This window comes from Jatropha curcas, chromosome 5, assembly GCF_041381405.1.
Source record: "Jatropha curcas cultivar XTBG-Jc1 chromosome 5, XTBG_Jcur_1.0, whole genome shotgun sequence".
Taxonomy (NCBI): domain Eukaryota; kingdom Viridiplantae; phylum Streptophyta; class Magnoliopsida; order Malpighiales; family Euphorbiaceae; genus Jatropha; species Jatropha curcas.
This window is the reverse complement of record NC_143155.1, coordinates 22248293-22267923: the sequence shown is the minus strand read 5'-3', so window position 1 is coordinate 22267923 and position 19631 is coordinate 22248293. Positions and strand designations below refer to the sequence as shown.

Here is a 19631-nt window from a genome sequence, read left to right as displayed (position 1 = left end):
GACACATAGATAAAGTTGCAAAGTTCATAGTTGAATTTATATATTTATCAAAAATTTTCTATACCTAAATTTACTTTTTAACTTTATTGCTTGAATTTATGATATTTTTAATTTTTATTTTAATATATTAAGTATTTTAATTTATAAAATTATATTTAAAAACACTTCAATTTGCAAAATCATTTTTATTGAACCCTTCAACTTATAAAATTAAATCAATTAAATATTTATTAAAGAGTTCAAATATGATTCTAACAAAGAAATAGTGACACCTAAGCCACCATGATTCATGTGGGAATTATATTGTGTTTTTAGGTTGGATCCTCCAATATTTGGTACTAAATTTAAAAATAATAAAAAAAAAAGATGGAATGCTTGTCCCTTCCATAAAAATAAAAGGAAGAGAAAATAAATTTTTATTTTATGTGTGCATTTTTTATTTTATTTTGTAATAAAACGGGACACTGCAAAGATGACTAGTTAATTGCAATTTCATAACAAAAATTTTCATTCGGATATGCCTTTCTTCACTGTTTTGATTCTTTTTTCAAATTAAATTTTAAATAATTTTTTAATAATAAATAGTAAAAGAAATTAATATTATGAAAATCTGGTTGCTGAAAGTTGAGAGGTATTTTTCATACAATTAATTATAAATATGTATTTTATTTTATTTTTTAATTTTTTTAAATAAATCAACCATTATAAGAACTTTTCTGAAAGATCTTTTTATAATTTTTTTTTTTTTTAATTATAGGATTCTGAAGATTGTCTTTTACCCAATATTTAAAAAGTGAAAAAGAAATCAATGAGTGCTAGTGGTGAGTTTTGTTTGTCTTAATTTGGCAAATTCTATAGCTTTTTTTTTTTTTTAATTTGTAAATAATTTAGTTTTCCATTGAATAAAATACTAAAGTAAAAATAAAATAAAATACAAGAGCTTTGTCCACCAATAAATGGTTTGATAAGAGGCGGAAGACTTTAGTGAGGATAGATCCACAATCTTTTTTGGCTTTTTGCCAACTAAGCCTAGTAGTATTCATTTATTAGCTAATGCATCATGCATCCTAGGATAGCTACACCACCATATTCTTTTGGCTATCATCTCATCTTTCATGTCTCCCATTACTTCGTTATCCTTTGAATCATTTACCTTTCGTTTTCTGTTTGACGTAATGTAATAAAAAATATAATCTAATCAACTGTAATTAAGATTTTTATTATTATATTTAATAATATAATTAAAAAAATTTATGAAATATAATTGCTGTTTTTTTTTTTGAAAATATGTAATGTAATTAACATATTACTGTCATCATCGCTCCACCTCGAACAAGAATCCATTACCACCACACTCATTATAATACAAAAGAAATATTTAAACCAAAAACTATTAGCTACACCACCATGTTCTTTTGGCTATCATCTCACCTTTCATGTCTCCCATTACTTCGTTACCCTTTGAATCATTTACCTTTCGTTTTCGTTTCATGCAATATAATAAAAAATATAATCTAATCAAACGTAATTAAGATTTTTATTATTATATTTAATAATATAATTGAGAAAATTTATAAAATATAATCACTTATTTTTTTATATTCTTTAAAATATGTAATATAATTAATATATCACCATCATCATCGCTCAATTTCCACTATCATCATTTCACCTCAAACAAGACTCCATTACCACCGCAATCATTATAATACAAAAGAAATATTTGAACCAAAAACTATTAGTTATATTAAATTATTAAGACCATTTAGATTTATAGATTTATTTAAACTAAAAAATTAAAAGAAGGTAACCCGAAAAAAAAAAATCATATGACAAAATAAAAGTTACACTTAGAAATTAATTTTTTTTCATGATTTTTCATTGAATAAATTAAATTACAATATAAAATTATGAGCATTTTGATATTTTTAGTGCTTTTTCATTCTATTCTTCCCATTCTCATTCCTATAATAAAACAAAAAAAATAAAATATAAATTTCATTATGCGGTGGTGGAGTGATGGTTGTGGTGATCGTGGTAGAGTGGTTGAGGTGGTGATGATAGAGCGGTGGTGGTGAAGTAGCGACAGTGATAGTGGCAGTAATGGTAATGCTGCCGGTGGAGCAGTAGTAATCATAGTAGAGTGGTGGAGTGGTGATGGTGATAGGGTAGTGGCGGTAATGGTTGAGGTGGTAATGATAGAGCAATGGTGGTGGTGATAGAGTGGGTGGTCGTGGTTGATGTGGTGGTGCGATGGTGGAGCTGTGGTTGTGGTGGTGGAATGATAGTGGTGGTGGTGGTGGTTATGGAGTAATGGTATTGGAAGTGGTGGTGGTGGTGGGGAGGGGGAAGTGGTGGTTGAATGATGGTGGTAGATGTGGTTGAGCGATTGTTATAGTGATAGAGTTTTAATTTTGGTAACTTGATGTAATTAGTATTATATGTGCTAGATGTGATAGACTTATCTTAGTCGGTTCAAGAGTGAGAAATCGTATAATACATGTGTTTTTTGATATAATGAATATTACATTAATTTAATTGATCAAGATTATATATGTAATCTCTCAATTATATTACAATGTTAAAAAAGAAAAAATCTAACCGAACAATGTAATTAATCATGTAATATAATTCTCATTCCATTACATTATACGGTTGATTACACCATAATTAGATAGACCGAAAGGACACAAATTATTGAAAGTTTTAAATGTTTTAAGTTGGACAATTCTTGTTAACCAAAATTATACATTGGTTCGACATCTTTGAAGAATTTTTAGATCAAATTTTATAGGTTGGTTCATATTAGATTGTCTTTGCAAAAAAATTCAAAGAATTCTTGAACGATTTAGCTGAATTGGGTTCAAGGCAGGTGGTGCAATTGTGCGATAAGCCAAATGAAGGCTTCTTAACTATTAAGTAAAGCCCATACGAAATTTTTTGAGGCAGCAGTTTCCCTTTTCAATTTTCAAGGAATAGAAAATCAAATTTCTTTTGGATGTACCAAAAGTGAAATCCTGAAAATTTTAAATAAAAAGTGGATGTTTGTATGAATTTTTTGAAATATTTTTTTGTTTATTACACCCATTTATATATTTTTTTTCTTTTCAATTTTTAATCCTCAAATAAGGGAAATATTTGCAGCGTGGACTAATAGCGAAGTTAGGAAATCGATAAGGGGGATTTTTTTTTTTTTTTAAAAATTCTTTTACATTTTCTTGCAATTTGAGTACATACCTATCTCTATGGACTTGTCTTCCTCCATTTAAAATCTTCTCATTGCCTCTTAGAAGTAACAATAGAGTATTTTCATTTCTTTTTAAATATAAAATTACTCTATTTTGAAATTTATAGCTGCCCTTTTCTATAAGTGTTTTTTGTGTTTTCGAATGAACCTCCTTGCCTGCTTAATTCAACGATGTCTTACACTTGAACCGAACTACTTATTATGAGGCATGAGTAGATAATTCACAATTGCCTCTCTTACAAAATTTTCTTGTTGACAAAGTAATGGTTTCAGCTAAAGCTATGAAAAAGTAGATAATTCACAATGCCTCTCTTACGAAATTTTCTTGTTGACAAAGTAATGGTTTCAGCTAAAGCTATGAAAAAATAAAAAGAAGATGCAAAAACTACTTTAGCATTGTACAAAGAAAGAAACTGAAACCATTGCACACGCAGCTTTAGCCCTTTCCATGTTGTCTTCCACTTTATACACTTACATCGTCGGTTAAAGCAAAACCCTGCCATGTCTACTGCTTTTCTTTCTACATATATATGTTTAAACAATATATATATATATACATATATAGCTTATAATTTATTACGTTCATTATTAATCTCTAGTTATGCCATTAAATTTAACTTAATTATAATTATAGCAATTCTTCATCTATCTTTTCATGGCGTCCGTGATTCAGTCGTTGCCTGGTCAGCAGCCCCCGCCAATGGCCGGAGAAATAGAACAGCCTGCAAGTAGTAGTAGTTCTTGGCATTCTTCGGGGTCCATTGGGCCATTCTTTGGAGTTATTTCTGTTCTTGCAGTTCTTGCAATTCTTTCTTGCATTCTGGGTCGTGTGTGCAGCCGCAGGGCAGTGGCGCCGCCCCCGCCTCAACTAGACAATAGGTTTAAGCATAGAGGGTATCTTGGTTGGTGGATGAAGCGGAAGAACCGATGGTGCAGGGGTGGAGATGTTGAGGTTGGAGCTAATAATAAGGTGATGGCTCTTGGTGATCAAGATTGTAAGGCTGAAGATGGTGAGGTACATGACCAGCAACCCCCTCAAGCTTGAGTGCTGCTTGTAAACTTGCATTTTTATTAATTATCAGAATTTGTGATCTTACAGTTTTAAAGATATTATAGATGGTGGATAATTTTCTCCATTTTCATATCATTTCCCCCTTTTCCATGAATATTTGTCAAATGCTTCTTATGATATTGGATTAGCCAGAACATTTCTATACTCCTCAATTGGTTATTTGACAAGTATACAATCGCCAATACGGATCTTCAATGTACGACCCATTCCCAATGCCCATAGCTAAACTGTATATAGCCACTATATTTTCCAAAAAAACTTAAAAAAAAAAAAAAATATATATATATATATATATATATATATATATATATATATCCAAGCAAAAAAAATATAAATTAATTGTAGTAAAAATAATCAATAAACAACCCTCAGTCTCCATGCTATTTAAGAATATAAAAAATAAAAAAAAAGGACTAAATATGCTATAACCTCACCCCAATAACAACATACCATAACAAAACCAAAACCACAAAAAAAAAAAAAAAAAAATCCCTCTTCAAACACCTCCCCCAAAAAAACTACCAATCCTTTTCCTCTCCGGCCACCACCGATGCAACAACCGCCACCATTAGCCACCGTCACAACCGGCACAACAACATTATTATCATCATAATCATCCCTACAATATATATTCGATTTCCAAATTTTTTTTGGGCACGGTCATTTGTGTTAGGAACATTTTTATAAATTTATATTTATATTATACTCAACATGGGATCTTCAGAAGCAATTCAAGTTGAACAATTTGATCAATTAAAGGAAATATTTGCTCGATTCGACATGGATTCCGATGGAAGCCTCACCATTTTAGAGCTTGCAGCATTGTTAAGGTCATTAGGTCTCAAACCCTCAGGTGACCAAATTCATGTCTTATTAGCCAATATGGATTCTAATGGAAATGGGTCAATAGAATTTGACGAATTGGTAAGCGCAATTTTACCTGATATGAACGAACAGATTTTTGGTAATCAAGAACAACTTTTAGATGTTTTTCAATTGTTTGACAAGGACGGTAACGGTTATATTAGCGCGGCGGAGCTTGCCGGAGCCATGGCAAAAATGGGGCAACCGTTGACCTATAAGGAGCTTAGGGAGATGATCAAGGAGGCAGATACAGACGGTGATGGTGTCATTAGCTTTAAAGAATTTACTTCTGTAATGGCAAAGTCAGCTATGGAGTTTTTAGGGCCTGCATTGTCATGAGTCAACATATGACCGATTGATGGTATGTTGTTTTTGGTCAACATCTTCATCATTTTATAATTGTTGATGTAATTAATTTGTTCATTAAACTTAGGTTTTAGGGATTGATAGACTTGTTTATATAGGCATTTGAAAAGTAAGAAGAGGAATGAAATTAATTACAAGATGGGCATTCATTCCATATGGGAAATTTGTTCTCTATTGTAAAAGTTTTTTTTTTTTTTTTATAAAATCCCAAAGTTTTAAAGAATTCTGAAACATGTATTTGATTACACAATTAGTAGCAATAACATTATAAAAATATTATTTCGTTAGCTATCAAATTTTGGAGAGTTCATGGAACGTTTCTTACCAGTTAAGTTACTCCTTATAGATTCGTTACTCCTTACGGATTCGTTACCTTTTTTTTTTTCCATAATGCTTATGAGAATGGTATTTGATTAAAGAAAATTTCACAACATTCAATATCAAATAACCTTTATATTAATCATCAGAAGAACTACAAAGTTTAAAATGGTATCAAAACAACATTTCAAGAAGTGTATTATTAAACAAACATATGATAAAAATGATAAACTAATCTTCTTAAATACTAATTGAGAGCTCATTATTGATAAGATACAGTTAGCACAGAGGCAATGCCACTATTCCTATGGGATACATGAATTTCTAAACTAGGAAGTGTATTATTGTACATTTCCTGAACAAAATAGAATTACCAGTATAAAATTTGATTTGGCTGGAAGCTGTCGACGCGTCAAAATTATGGTTTTGGAACATTATGAAACAAAAAAATGAAAAGAAAAGAAAATTCTTCTGCAGTGGCTGTATCAAGTTACTCAAGAATGTCATCTTGTAGGTCTTTGGTGTAAAGCAGCAATACTAAAAACCTATTCTGTGTGTCACATATGTACAGTTAGAAGAAGCTTTCCTTTGCAGCAAAATCTACAAGCATCTTTTGACAGGAACTTTCCAATGTACTTCATCAATGGCCAGAAGGTCTCCCGCGTTGTGATTCGGCTTCAATACGAGCTGTAAAACCTACTGTTGTTGGCCGTAATGATCTTTGTCGCACCATATGACAGTACTCAGGGTCTTCTGTTTGACCATCATTTCTTATCCATTGTATCATTTGATGGTATAAGGGGAAAAATCGCATCTGGATGGCTGAGTAAGTGAAATATGGGAGGAGAGTGGAAATCAAAACAAAGAGTGTGGTAAGCCAATAAGATGGAGCCGGTGCACAGGCTTCGATGAAAACCTTGTATGCAGTAGTTGATATGTTAGGATCTATTGCTCCATATGCCAAGAGAAATATATACCAGAATATGATGCCACCCCAAATGAAGATATGCTGTATGTAAGTGAAATAACTGATAGATAATGCCATTTGGCAGTTAACCACCCACACGACGCACGTGTACATAGTGGTGCCGAGGATCTCTAAGCCAGCAACTTTCCCACTTTCTTGAAAGGCTTGATGCTCCATTGCAGAGATGCAGAAGAAGAAGATTAAGGTAGCACTTAATACGCCATTAAATGCCCAGCCAAATATTCGAAGCCAGCTAAACAGGACATTTTGAACCCCTTCTTGATATAAAAGTGGAAACTGTAAGAAATAAAGAATGTTAAACCAAAAATCTATTACAAAAATGCGTTGAATGTACACCTATGTTCCAGAAATTACTGAAGTAAGATACGCTTAATCCAAATTGTATTGAGCTATTATGTGTCCAATTAGTCATCAGAATGTTAGACATACTTTCAGGCAATAGCGTGCAGATACATCCTGGTCGAATACTCCCAGGGCAATCACAGGAAGTGATGTGAAGAAGACGTTATAAAGAGACAAAAACCAATCATTGTATGCAGGTTGGCCTGAGAAGGATGCATATGCCTCATAGAAGAAGAGAGTGAAGCCAAATGCAATGTTCTTGTAAAAGAAATAGCATATCTGCAAAACAGCAAAAAAATAAATATGTGAAACACTTCAAATTCATTTGCTAGGTTCATTTAAATTTCAAGCAGCAGCATACACAGGCTTCTTGAATTATATTATTTCTGATCACCCACAACAAGAAGAAGGAAGAGAAAAGGGAGGGAGGGGGGTGAGGAGAGGAAGGAGGAATAATATTGGTTTAAATTCATTTCCAAAGTTATAGCCAGCAGTGGATATAACCATTTCATAAAAAATCTTTACAAGCATTATCATGCATGAGGAGAACATCCTCCAGAGATGCAGGTAATTCAAGGAAGCTGGCATTAGAAAACTTATCATACAACACATGCATGATAAAATAGTACCATTGATGAGATCCTTCGGTAACACCAATGCCCGTGAACGAGTAGCAAGCGCTCCAAATATCGGAATTGTGCAATTGCAAAATCACTTGACATGACTGCCTGAAATTTTGGAAAGTCACCAAAGTAGAAGATTGAGAATTTGAAAAGAAACTAATTAACAAATTGGGATTACATATATAATTGGGGAAAAAGAAAAAAGAAAAAAAAAAAAAAACAAACAAACAATACAGCAATCTGTCTACCACTTGCCTGCATTCCTTCAACACCACTGATACCAACACCAATATCTGCTTCCTGGAGCATTCCAACATCATTTGCCCCATCCCCAATTGCTAATGTTGTACTGCCTGTTTTTGTTTTAACTAATCTGGTAACCTGTATTTTCAATTTGCAAGGTCCCACAAAATTTTAGGTTTGGAATTCAAGGAAACAAACTCTTTATATGTAGATTGACCATAACAGCACTTGTTATAAAGCTCTTTTTTAGTAACATTTATAAACCATGCCATTTTAGTAAATGGAGGAAAAGAAGAACATGAGTCAAACCAGCTAATGTAACTTACCAGAGCTTTCTGTTTAGGAGACGAGCGGCAGCAAATGACAGATGCACATCCTATGGCAAGCTCTAGAAACTGGTCCTTGACATCATCCCGAAGAGCATAAGCGAGTGAATTCCCATCGATGATCAAAGCCAATGCCTCGGGACTTTCACTTGATGCAGCGAGCAATGCCTTTCCCTCAGTTATCTGCTGGAGGACACTTGCCTTTGAAGCCTACAGAGTCAACATTCACATGTTAACTGTGTAAAATGGATGTAGGACTAGTGCTTTCAAGGTTTATGCATCAACATTCAAACAGGCTATGTAAAAAAAAAAATTCATTGGCCGATATCAATAGTTTGACTTTAGCTAATCTTTGCATAAATATATGCAATTATATAGATAATGGGTAAGAGTAAGAAACAGCAAAGCAGCACAAAATTGAAACAAGAGGTAATCCCAACTGATAAACCTTGGAACCTTTGATTGCCATTACTAGATTGGGAAATCAAGTCCCAGAATTTTTCAAATTTTTATATATGGGTCTCTGGCCTCCAGTATGGAAAAACTTCATTGACATTAAGGATTGCTTAAACCAAATAACAGTATCTATGGGAACCGTACAAATTTTTTTTCAATGTATGTGTATCATAGAAAAATGTGTCCAGGTTATACTTGGTAAAACTTGTCCTTACCTTGCAGTTGTGTTATTTACATCTGACATCATTGTATAACTGTTAAAAAGTGAGGAATTATTCTCCTTCCTATTATTCTTAAATTTTCATTAGAAATTAGCTTCTTGATACCAAATAATAAACTTTATACTTGTCTAAATGCCACAAATATACAGAAATTAAAATTGAAATTACCGCAGCAGCTGCATCCTTGTCCTCCATCTTCTGTAGGGCTCTATTTTCTGAGGTCTCTGAGCTGATTATTATTTGTTTCATTCCTTGCCTAAGTAAACTACAGGCAAAACTGCAAGATCGAACATCAAGTTAGAAAGCCAGTATCGAAGTTCAAAACACCTATAATCATGGCACTGACATCCATTAATCATACCCAATATTAATTGCTGTCTCCATCTTATCTCCAGTCAAAACCCATATTTTGATTCCAGCTTGAGCAAGCTTGTCAATACATTCAGGAACCTGTATGGAATGAAGGAAAAGAAAATTTGATTTCAAATACAACAATGCATCTCTAATTAATTTATTTAATGTTAGGTGCATTTAGGAAAGTGAACAGATCCTTTTGTTCTTTTTGCTTGAATCTCTTTTAGATGTGACAAGAATTTATGTGGAAGATAAGAAGATAGTGATTTCTAAGAAAAGAAACTGATGTTTTGACCATTTGATGATGAAAGTCAAGCAATTTATTCTGCAGAACACTAAAGTACTCGATTTCCCCTTACTGATGCTGAATGCTCATGTCCTAGTCTATTTTTTAAACTCACCCCATTTTGAAGTTTGTCTTCAACTGCCGTAGCACCAAGAAGAATCAAATCAGTCTCGATTTTGGCTGCCACTTCCTCAACCATTTCCTCGCGATCTGCACTTACTGAGCTCTTGGCCTCAGTAAATTCTTGCTTGAACTCACTGTATTCTTCCTCATCAAGTTCGCGATATGCAAGTACCAAAGTCCTCAAACCAGCATCAGCATACTCACTAATGTGATCTTTGGTCTGCTCTTCAAACTCTCTTCCATTCTTTGCAAGTCTTTCAAACATGACGCTGTTCATCAAAGAAAAATTAAGTTAAAAAATATAAAAGATTATAAACAGCAAAAATCGGAAATCATCAAACAATAAGGTGTTTCTCCATTTTTTACCAACCTGTCAGCACCTTTACAAAGCAGTAGCAGCTTTCCCTCTTCATCCCTTACAATCACAGACATCCGCTTTCTAGAGCTAGTAAACTCGATAACATGCAAAAGTTGATAATGTCTGCAGGAATAATGAAAAATAATAAGTTAGCTTACTAAAGCAAAATGCTACATGCAAACTACTAACAGATAAGAAAAAGTGATCGAGGGGCCCAAAATGTTAACAGCCAAAACAGAATACAGATGGCTTGTCTATGAATACAGGAAATCTTCGAGTCTTGTAAACTAGCATTTCATATCTAGATCTTATGTTTTTAGGAAATGACACGAACATACGGTACAGAAATATATATACAGGCTATCCTTTCTAAATAAAATATAAAAATCCTGAAAACATAAATAATATAAGGATAAGAAAATGACCTTTCAGATTTCCTGCCAGCTAATGGATCTAACTCTTTCAGCGAGATGCTTGTTTGTGTCTTTTCATAAAATTCAAATCCAAGTTCTCTTGCAGCAATCACAAAAGCTGCCTCATCAGGTGATTCAGCTTCATATGTTATTATTCCAGTTTCTTCATCGATTTCTGGTATTGCAGTGTGGCAGAGAGCCAGTAACCTTAGAAACCTTTGGATTACATCTGCACGAGGCTCGTTCACCCATTGACCATCAGTAATTCTTTCATCCACAAAATTGAAACCTTTAACGGATGGTTTTTGTTCAGTTTGTTCCTGAACAATAGCATCTTCTTCTATCACCTCTTGAGGTAAAGGTGAACCCTTTCTCTTAGCCACAGCCCTCTCAACTTCAGTCACTCCACGGCCATAGGAGGTCCCAGCCACAGAACACTTGATAAATTCCATTGAGTTGCAAGTCAAGGTTCCTGTTTTATCAGAAAGAATAGTGTCAACTTGGCCAAGTTCTTCATTCAAATTTGAGGTCCGTGCTCGTGCTGGCTTATCAGCTTCCTCATAGTACATATGAAGATCTTGGTTGATGAAAACACTCTGAAGAACTTTGACAATTTCTATGGATACATACAAGGAAATGGGAATCAAATAACTATACAACATTAGGGCAGTCAAAAAATTCAAAATAGCTGCAGCTGGTGCTCTCTTTGGGTCATAATAAACTGTAGTATCGTCTGGTCGGAGATACCATCTTTTCATTTTCCCATCCTCAAGATCATCCCTTGTTGCAATTCCAAAGAAAATTGACCCAATAATAGACAGTACCACCAACAACAGGAACAAGAGGTAGACAATCTTATCTGTCCTCCTCTCAATTTTGCTTCTCTTGGAAGGGGGTTCTGTTGAATTCTGCATAACCTTGGTGTCATGACCCGTGAAAATAACTACCCCATAAATATAATCAGTGTTTCGTAACTTTGAGTCTCTAAGTAGAAGCTGCTGAGGTGAAAGAGGATGTTGTTGCTCCCCAAGCTCTAAATTCCCTATGAAAGAGTACAAATTCGCATTTGGATCTTCACATCTTATTAAAGCCTTGAAATCTTGAAAACTAGAGTCCTCATGAAGATTAGAAGTTGCTTCTAGTGCTTGTTTGAGTTTCAAATTGGTTTCCCCATCAAGATTCATTGTCTCAACATAGCAAATTGCTTCCTCATAACTTGATGAGAGTAAGATAAGATCAGCAGGGAAAAACTCATCCTTTTCTACTTTTACTATGTCCCCTACTTTCAAATCCATCCATTTGGTATGATGGAAAACACCATCCCCAGAATGCACTTTTACCTTACGATTGTTCACTTCAATATCCTGATAACATTTTAATAGACAAGATTATTCATCCAGAGTAAGAAGTTCAATCAAATAACACTAAGCATATGAATATCACACTTGAAAAAAAGAAACAAAAAAAGAGGTCGAAAACCAACTCTAAATTCCCAGGTTGACAAAAAAAATTATATAGCTAACTCCTTATGTTGGAACTGAAACATCATGTAAAACCCTAAAATGATTCAATGTAAAAGAGGCATCATGCATTGTCTGCCACGGAAAATGTCAAACAAAAGAATTATCAGAAACATTGGCAACTGATTGCACTCAAAGCCAATCCAACTTTGAGAATTCCAAAATTAAATTGAAGACAACCAAGAAAATACTATAATAAATAGATAGCTACATATAGGTATTAGAAAATATCCAAGACTCTTCATTGTATACCAAAAACCAACTGTAAAGAATCAAAAACTCATAAGATTTCTATTTAAGGAATCATGATTTGGATTTTGTCCAACAAATTATCTTAAACACAATTCTATGCTGTAATTTAGATAATAAAACATAAAAATTTAGTATTTGATCTGGAATTGGTAGCATGAAGAAGCTTACCTGCTTTTTCCTTCTCCAGTCTTCAATCACCTCTTTTCCCATTGTAGCTCCAATAACGACAACAAGAGGAATAACATTACTAACTGCCGTGTAAGGCGACAGTGGAGTGAAAGACAGTATGGCACAGATGAGGAAATAAAAATTGGCAACCCGCCTGAACTGCTCAAATAATGACTTGGGGAAAAAGGTTGCAAGAGTATACTTAGTAGTTCTAACATAATTCTTGCCATAATTTTGAACCCCAGCCTCAAAGCTTTCAGGATCATTGCAGTGGATTACCCTTGAAAAGCCAGGGCCCCCAATCAGTGAATGGTCTCCTTTAAAAGATGCCTTTCCACATGAGAAAGCATGTATTCTGCTAAAATGTTGTTTCTTTCTTCTACCTCCAGACATTTTAAGCAATTAATAGTTGTGTTTCCAAATTGCTTAAACGCATAAAATCTCACCAACTGGAATTAATTTTACTTCCCAAAAAGCAGGAAATTTTATGCCAGAAAATTCTGTCTTCAAGTAAAGACCAATGACCAATAAGTTAAAAAGAACCAACTTCCAATATACCAGCCGAATAGAACCAAATCCCTGATAATCAATCAATCAAAAAATCCATCACAAAAATATAAAAACAATTAAGCTATAACAATAATTTTAAAAGATAATAATAAAGGAACAGAGATAAAAGGAATAGTAGCACATCCCATTAAGCAAAACTAGAGACAAACCAATTTAGTATTAAATCAGAAAAGAAATGCTAAAGTGAATAAACAGGAAGAAACAGGAAATACAGGATTTAAGTAATTCTTAACATGAAATAAAAAATAATATCAAAAACCCAGAAGGCAAAAGAGCCCTTTTAATCAAAAGCCAGTAAGAAAAAACGTACAAAAATATTCCTGGTCACATATCCAGATCCCCTGGAACAAGACAAAAAAAAAAAAGCAAAGAAAAGTAACAAAATTTCTGTCTTGATCGAGCCTTTTTTTTGTAAGCTAAGAACAAAGCCAGCCATTTCTTACGTTGACTCGTAGAAACGAAACCAGGAAAAAAAAAAAAAAAAAAAAAACTTAAAAGCATGCATTTGGGTTTCTCACCTAAAATTACATAATAACAAAACTGAGCTACTTCATCAAGTTAGAAGAAGAAGGAACAAGGAGCTCACTTCAAATTAATCAAAATCAAATAAAAATAGGAAGTACCACTGCTGCTCATCAATTGCTATAAAAAGAGTAACAAAAAAATAATGGCAACAGCTAAGCAAGAAAAAGATAAAATTGGAGTAGACAACAAGCATTCTAGAAGGTCAAACGAAGCCCAAAAAAATTGATTGAAAAAAAAAAAAAGAGCTGCAAAAGAGAGATAAAAAAGTAGAGAACGGAACTTACAGAACAGAGTTACAGAGACAGCAGAGTTCTTGCTAATTGTAGACTTTATAATTTCGGGTCAACTCAAATTTTTCTTTTTTTTCTTCTTGTTTCTTTTGGTTTTGGCAACGCTTCACATGATCATGAACTGCAAGATTGTAGGCGATCTAAATGGTTAATGCAGGTGCGTGAGCCTATATGCCAATGCAGAGTTTCAATCAACATAAATTATACTTATATATACACGCATAAAAATACAGACTTAACGGTAAATTATAAAAGATTAGAGACAGGAAAAGAGGAAAAAAGAAAAGAAAATAATTTTGAAAGACAGTTGTGAAAGATAGTTTAATAGAAAATAAAATTCGTAAATAAGAATATATAGGAAGAGGAAGAGCAGAGGTAGTATGGAATATGGATGAGGAAGAGCAGCTGATTTGAAAGGTCAAACAAAGACCAATCGGAGTTTTACAGAGTAACAATTCACGTGGCCGCCTTTTTATATTATTTTTTATTTTTTAAATATAATAAAGGAAAAACTTCTTGATAATATTAGAGTTTATAATTTTTATTTTTCAAAAACTACTCTAATAAATAAAATATTAAAATTCAATAAATGAAAGGGTATTTTTTAGATGAACAACTTAATCCTTAAAATTATTATAATTTCATTCCTCTTGCTTAATAAATACACTAATATCTACATTCGAAACATGTAATATTTATCATTAACTGAAGCACTAAATAATAATTTAACGTACATATAAAAGAATAAATAAAAATATAATATAATATATATAAATAATTAATTTATGAAAAATGTAAAGGTAAATTTATTTATATTTGACCTCCATTAATAATTTTTTATTATGATTCATGAATATCCATAAACTTAATTTAGAAAGAAAAGAGTAGCTTTGGCAACTGTTTGGCAGCAACTTAATCTTCGTTGCCATTAAAACATTATTATAAACAATAATTAAAAGATTATTACTCCCTAAGTAACAATTTTTCCAATGTCTTATCCATGCAATGATTTAATATTTTAAGAATATACTAAATACTCTAATTTTCTATTAGAGAATATTAATAAAAATCCCATTCTCTTTCCCGGTTAATTAGTGAAAACAAAAAATTCAAATGATGAATATATCTTAAATCTATATTAAAAATATTTTAAAACTATATATAAAAATTATAGACCTCTCATCTAGTCAGTAATTATCTAAATATGATTAATTTATAAAGTCTATAGTATTTTTATTATTGATTAAGTACCATGTATATGCAATTCTTGGATTTTTCATTCCCATCATTTTTATACTGAACGGCAAAATCAGAATTCCCACAAAATAGAAGGTAGGTTTTTATTTCAAAAGATAAAGAATTAGAAAATAAAGTTACAATTGATTTTTTTTTTTTTTTTATCAACTGTTAGGGCAGGTTTAAATAATGTACAAATCATCACAATTTTTGTCTAAAAACAAACATAATTTTTGGACAATAATTGTCAAAAACAATTTTGTCTAAAATATGTTTTTATCTTTTAAATTTAAATTTAAAAATGAAAATAATATAATAAATTTAGAAAAATGAATTTTTTTTATTCATTAAAAGACCAATTAGTGAGAACTTTTATGATTGAGAAGACTTAAACTCGAAACTTCTCACTACATTACCAAAAAGATCAACTAAATCATATATGGTTGGCGAATAATAAAATTATTTAATTTGAAATTCAAGTTTCCATCTTTTGATTTTATAAATTATATTCAATCGATTAATTTAAAATTTTGGAGTTTCCTCAAAAAAAATTTCACCATTTCAATTCAATAGATTGAGCTGTTAAAACCTTAAAAACTTTTCAACTTAGATCTTTCAATGTAGGAAAAACTTATTATAGTTAAACTATATTTTTTCTATTTAGTTTTTTTTTTCCTAAAATTCATATCTATTAATAATTGCAATGTATACAATTAGGAATACCTATGTACATTAAATAAGGGCATATTAAAAAATTAAACAAGAAATAATCTTTTAAAAAAAGAAATAAAACTATATTTATTGAAAATACAGTTTGAATTAATAAATATTTTACATTTGAATACAAGATTCATTAAAGAATGTTTACATTTGAATAAATCTAAAAGTCAACTAAACATAAGATAATTTATTGGACATATCTTTGAATTATAGAGAAAAAGGGAGAGAAAAAATGAGAAAATTAAATAATTATAAATTTACTATTTTATTTTTTTATTTTTTATTTTCGTATCTCAAATTTATTTTTTGTTAAGTATTTAAATTAATAATTTATACGATTAAGTACATTTGACCGATATTTCTTCTTTAATTTCAAAATAGACTATTTCATTATCTATTTTTTTCACTTTATTCACTTCTTCAAATGGTTACATTTCTGTCTTTGTTTCATTTTCTCTTATTTTTATTGATTTTTATTTTATAATAAATATAAAATTATAAGAAAATTTTGAACTTTCATATCTTTTGTTTTTTTTTACAAAAAAAGAAGACATAAAACTTAAGAAACTAAAAAAAAAAAAAAAAGAAACAGAGATGAATGAAATAGATATTTAAGCGTGGCACTATTAATTGAGTGAAATAATGTATTTTGATTTTCTGATAAAAAAAAATTTCTGCGTGATTTATTTAGAAAAAAATTATCCATTGAAGCGCTTAATTTACAAAAAAAATGTGAAATTAACAAATTAAATAGAAAAAACTAAAATATTTTAGACATCAATTATATAATTATTCATTATAAAATTTTATCAATTTAATAAAAAAATAAAGATTTCAAAAAAATTAAATATTAACAAATTAAGACTAATTGGGTTTCAATTAAAATCCATCGCAATGCACAATAAAATAAATAAATAAATAAATAAATCACACAACGTTCTAGAAGTTGCATTAATGAATTGTGATTTCTTCACTATAAGTAGAGGTATTTATTTATTTATTTATTTTTAGGATTAAGTAGTAATAAATGAAATTATGGGTCCCAGTAATTACTACTTATTTATGGGCAATGGCAGCATTAAATTTTATTGTTATTCTAATGAATAAAAAAAAGGCAAATGAGAGTATTATTGATGATTCATTCAAGTAAAAAAAATAAAAAAATAAAAGAGTTATGAACAGTAAAAAAATTGAAATAAAAGTTATTCATTGGCTTGATGCAAAGATGATCTTATACACCATCAATAAATAAGTAATTTTATTTTAATAAAGAAATAAATAGATGATAATATGAAAAATATCCTACTTGGTACTGTTGAATTATATTTGAAAAATTCAGGATGCAATATATAAATATGAAATTCATATTAAATTATATATATATATATATATATATATATATATAACAAATTAATAGTTAAACACCAAGAAGTGACTGAAATAATAAATATGCTTGAATTCAATAGAAGTGACAAATAACAATTTCTTAGAATAACATGTATTGATTGGCTGACTTCATCTTCAAGTGGACAGTTGATCAGAGTTTAGCAGCCAAAACTTTGACCTTATCATCTATTTGTTATTCAATACAATGCATTCTCCATATGATTAATTGCCTAAGTTTTAGCTTGGAGTCAAGAAAGGAGAGACATAATTACATATTTTCCACTTTAATTACATTTTTGTCCAATGTTTTACCAAATAATAACCCATCATTTATTTATAAATATTCGATTATTAAATTATTAATCCAATTAATCATAATATATAGTTGAATTGCCACGTGGCGAATTACTAAGCTGCCAGTTTAATATGCAACTTTTGAAAATTTTTACTAAACAATTATATGTTTTGATAATTTTCAAGAAAATTTTACTATTGTTTGAAAAGTGAAAATCTCCATTTTATGCAAGAGATTTTTTTTTTTGATTAAGTTATATTAAAGAATTAGGTATGATTTGGAACTTTAATTAGTTAGTCAAATCACAAAAAAAAAAAAGTTTGAATCAAATTTAAAAACCCATAGTCAACATTACATTTAAATGCATGATTAGGTGCTTGTCAAACTGTAGGCTGGCCCTCCACTTAGCGCTTAGCACATGCCATTATTGTATATATAAAGCTACAATTATAAAAAGTTAATTTTCCTTTTCTTGTGTAAATTGATAAATAGTACTATTTTTTTTCTTTTATCATGCAAAACATAATTATTAAAAGTTGTGAAGAAAATTTCTAGTGTATTATTAAGAGATTGCAAATCATATAGAGAGAGAATTTCTAGTTTACTAAAAAATATATATAGAGAGAGAGAAGTAATTTTATCTATTATATTAATAAAATTTAAAAAATTTATTCTCATTATAAATTGGTAGGAGCTAAAAGAGAAGATGATTACTATTAATTCAAAAGTTAATCTATTGTAAAAGAGAATATGCAAATTTTCTTCTTCTCATTCATAGGAGTGAGAGAGAAATATTTTTACAAACAAATTTTTGAATCTTTCACAATTTTTAAAATTCAAATTTTCAACTTTTTAAACACTTAGGTTGATATTTAACTACACAAGAATAGAGGTAACAATAATGGGTTAGATAAAAGTGGTAAGCGACTTTGACTTTTATAAGATTAAGAATATAAATTTATTTTTAAGAAGCACACTTATTGAAAAAGTAAAAATATTTTATTGTCTACAACTCAAAAGGATTAAATTTTTATTTAACATCAATTGATTTTACTAAAAAAATAAGAAAAATAGAGGTGAATATGCCACATCTTAAAATTTAAAAAAATTCAAAATAATATATTAATAAATCATAATGAATTATAATTAATTAAATAATTTTTGTAAATACATTTAATTAAGTTATATTACGAGTCAAAATAATCAACTTAACCTTTTTTTTTTTTGGAGAAAAATAATTTTAATCTTTTTCATTTTAACTATCTAGTATTCGAAATCTACCAGTCAACTATTTTGGATTCGCACAGAGAAAGCCTACAAAGTAAAATGTTTCCTCTCGTGTGTTTAAAAAGAAACTTTATATCTAGAATTCGAACTCGAAACATCTGATTAAGAGATAAAAGATCGTTGTCATCTCATCTCACCTCACCCCTCGATAGTAATTTTAACTTTGACAACACAGGGACTTTATGATATTATCGCTATATCTAATTATATATATCAAAGTTTAAAGTATTTTATTCTCACTAAGTTAGCTTGTTTTTTCACGAATTAATAGCAAACAAAGTGATAAGTAGTAGCATTTTATATTGCAAGAAGTTTGATATTAATCTTTGATTTTTGGATTTATGTAATTAAAGTAGTCTTAAATTAAGCCAAAAATTAATAGCTGAAATGACAAATATATCCTTGGGGTACCATAAATGCAAATACATAATATAGTTGTTTAATTATTTGGAGATCCGTTTTGTAGGCAAAGTTTGATTATATAATAGTCTTTTCCTTGTTTGGCACTTCACCTAATATTTGGTAATTTCTACTTGCTATGGTAAAATACCTAATGGCAATTGATTTGATTAGTTAGAACAAAATACTATACGTGTGTATCATTTTACTAAGTTTAGTATACTCCTAAATTATTCGTAGAAATTAATTAGTCCAAGATAAGAAACACCCTACTTACTATAGATGGAAGTGACGGTGGATATCTAATTTATATATTTGTTGGAATATATTTTATTTGATTAATATTTAAATTAATTTCAAACAAGTAAAATAGGAGATATGGT

At 30.3% G+C, this 19631-nt stretch overlaps 3 protein-coding genes across 4 annotated transcripts; 2 read left to right on the top strand and 1 right to left on the bottom strand.

Annotated features, from left to right (window-relative positions):
• The first annotated feature begins 3752 nt into the window (after positions 1-3752).
• LOC149496399 (uncharacterized) lies at positions 3753-4394 on the top strand. The gene has a single exon (XM_089721859.1). It carries the CDS (start codon positions 3903-3905, stop codon positions 4290-4292), a length of 390 nt encoding a protein of 129 aa, XP_089577985.1. The 5' UTR covers positions 3753-3902; the 3' UTR covers positions 4293-4394.
• Positions 4395-4654: 260 nt separating this feature from the next.
• Positions 4655-5752, top strand: LOC105650626 (putative calcium-binding protein CML16). The gene has a single exon (XM_012237539.4). The coding sequence runs from the start codon at positions 5031-5033 to the stop codon at positions 5520-5522; it is 492 nt and encodes a 163-aa protein (XP_012092929.1). The 5' UTR covers positions 4655-5030; the 3' UTR covers positions 5523-5752.
• A 330-nt stretch (positions 5753-6082) lies between these two features.
• LOC105650627 (putative phospholipid-transporting ATPase 9) lies at positions 6083-14342 on the bottom strand. Of its 2 annotated transcripts, none has more exons than XM_089721618.1 (12): positions 13920-14342; positions 12541-13119; positions 10613-11964; positions 10200-10310; positions 9822-10098; positions 9428-9516; positions 9235-9343; positions 8390-8599; positions 8072-8201; positions 7827-7921; positions 7285-7476; positions 6083-7131 (listed from the first exon to the last, which is right to left on the bottom strand). In XM_089721618.1, exons 2-12 carry the CDS (start codon positions 12931-12933, stop codon positions 6508-6510), a joined length of 3582 nt encoding a protein of 1193 aa, XP_089577744.1. In that variant the 5' UTR covers positions 12934-13119; positions 13920-14342; the 3' UTR covers positions 6083-6507. The 2 variants fall into 2 exon arrangements, with proteins under 2 accessions (XP_089577744.1, XP_089577745.1); XM_089721619.1 differs by lacking the exon at positions 13920-14342 and adding an exon at positions 13629-13742.
• Between the last annotated feature and the right edge of the window lie 5289 nt (positions 14343-19631).

Coding starts and splice junctions, on each gene's coding strand:
- LOC149496399 (XM_089721859.1), top strand. CDS start 3,903: ATGGCGTCCGTGATTCAGTCGTTGCCTGGTCAGCAGCCCCCGCCAATG.
- LOC105650626 (XM_012237539.4), top strand. CDS start 5,031: ATGGGATCTTCAGAAGCAATTCAAGTTGAACAATTTGATCAATTAAAG.
- LOC105650627 (XM_089721618.1), bottom strand. CDS start 12,933: ATGTCTGGAGGTAGAAGAAAGAAACAACATTTTAGCAGAATACATGCT. Junction 11,965..12,540: donor ACTGGAGAAGGAAAAAGCAG/GTAAGCTTCTTC, acceptor AAATGTTATCAG/GATATTGAAGTGAACAATCG. Junction 10,099..10,199: donor CTTTGTAAAGGTGCTGACAG/GTTGGTAAAAAA, acceptor TTTGATGAACAG/CGTCATGTTTGAAAGACTTG.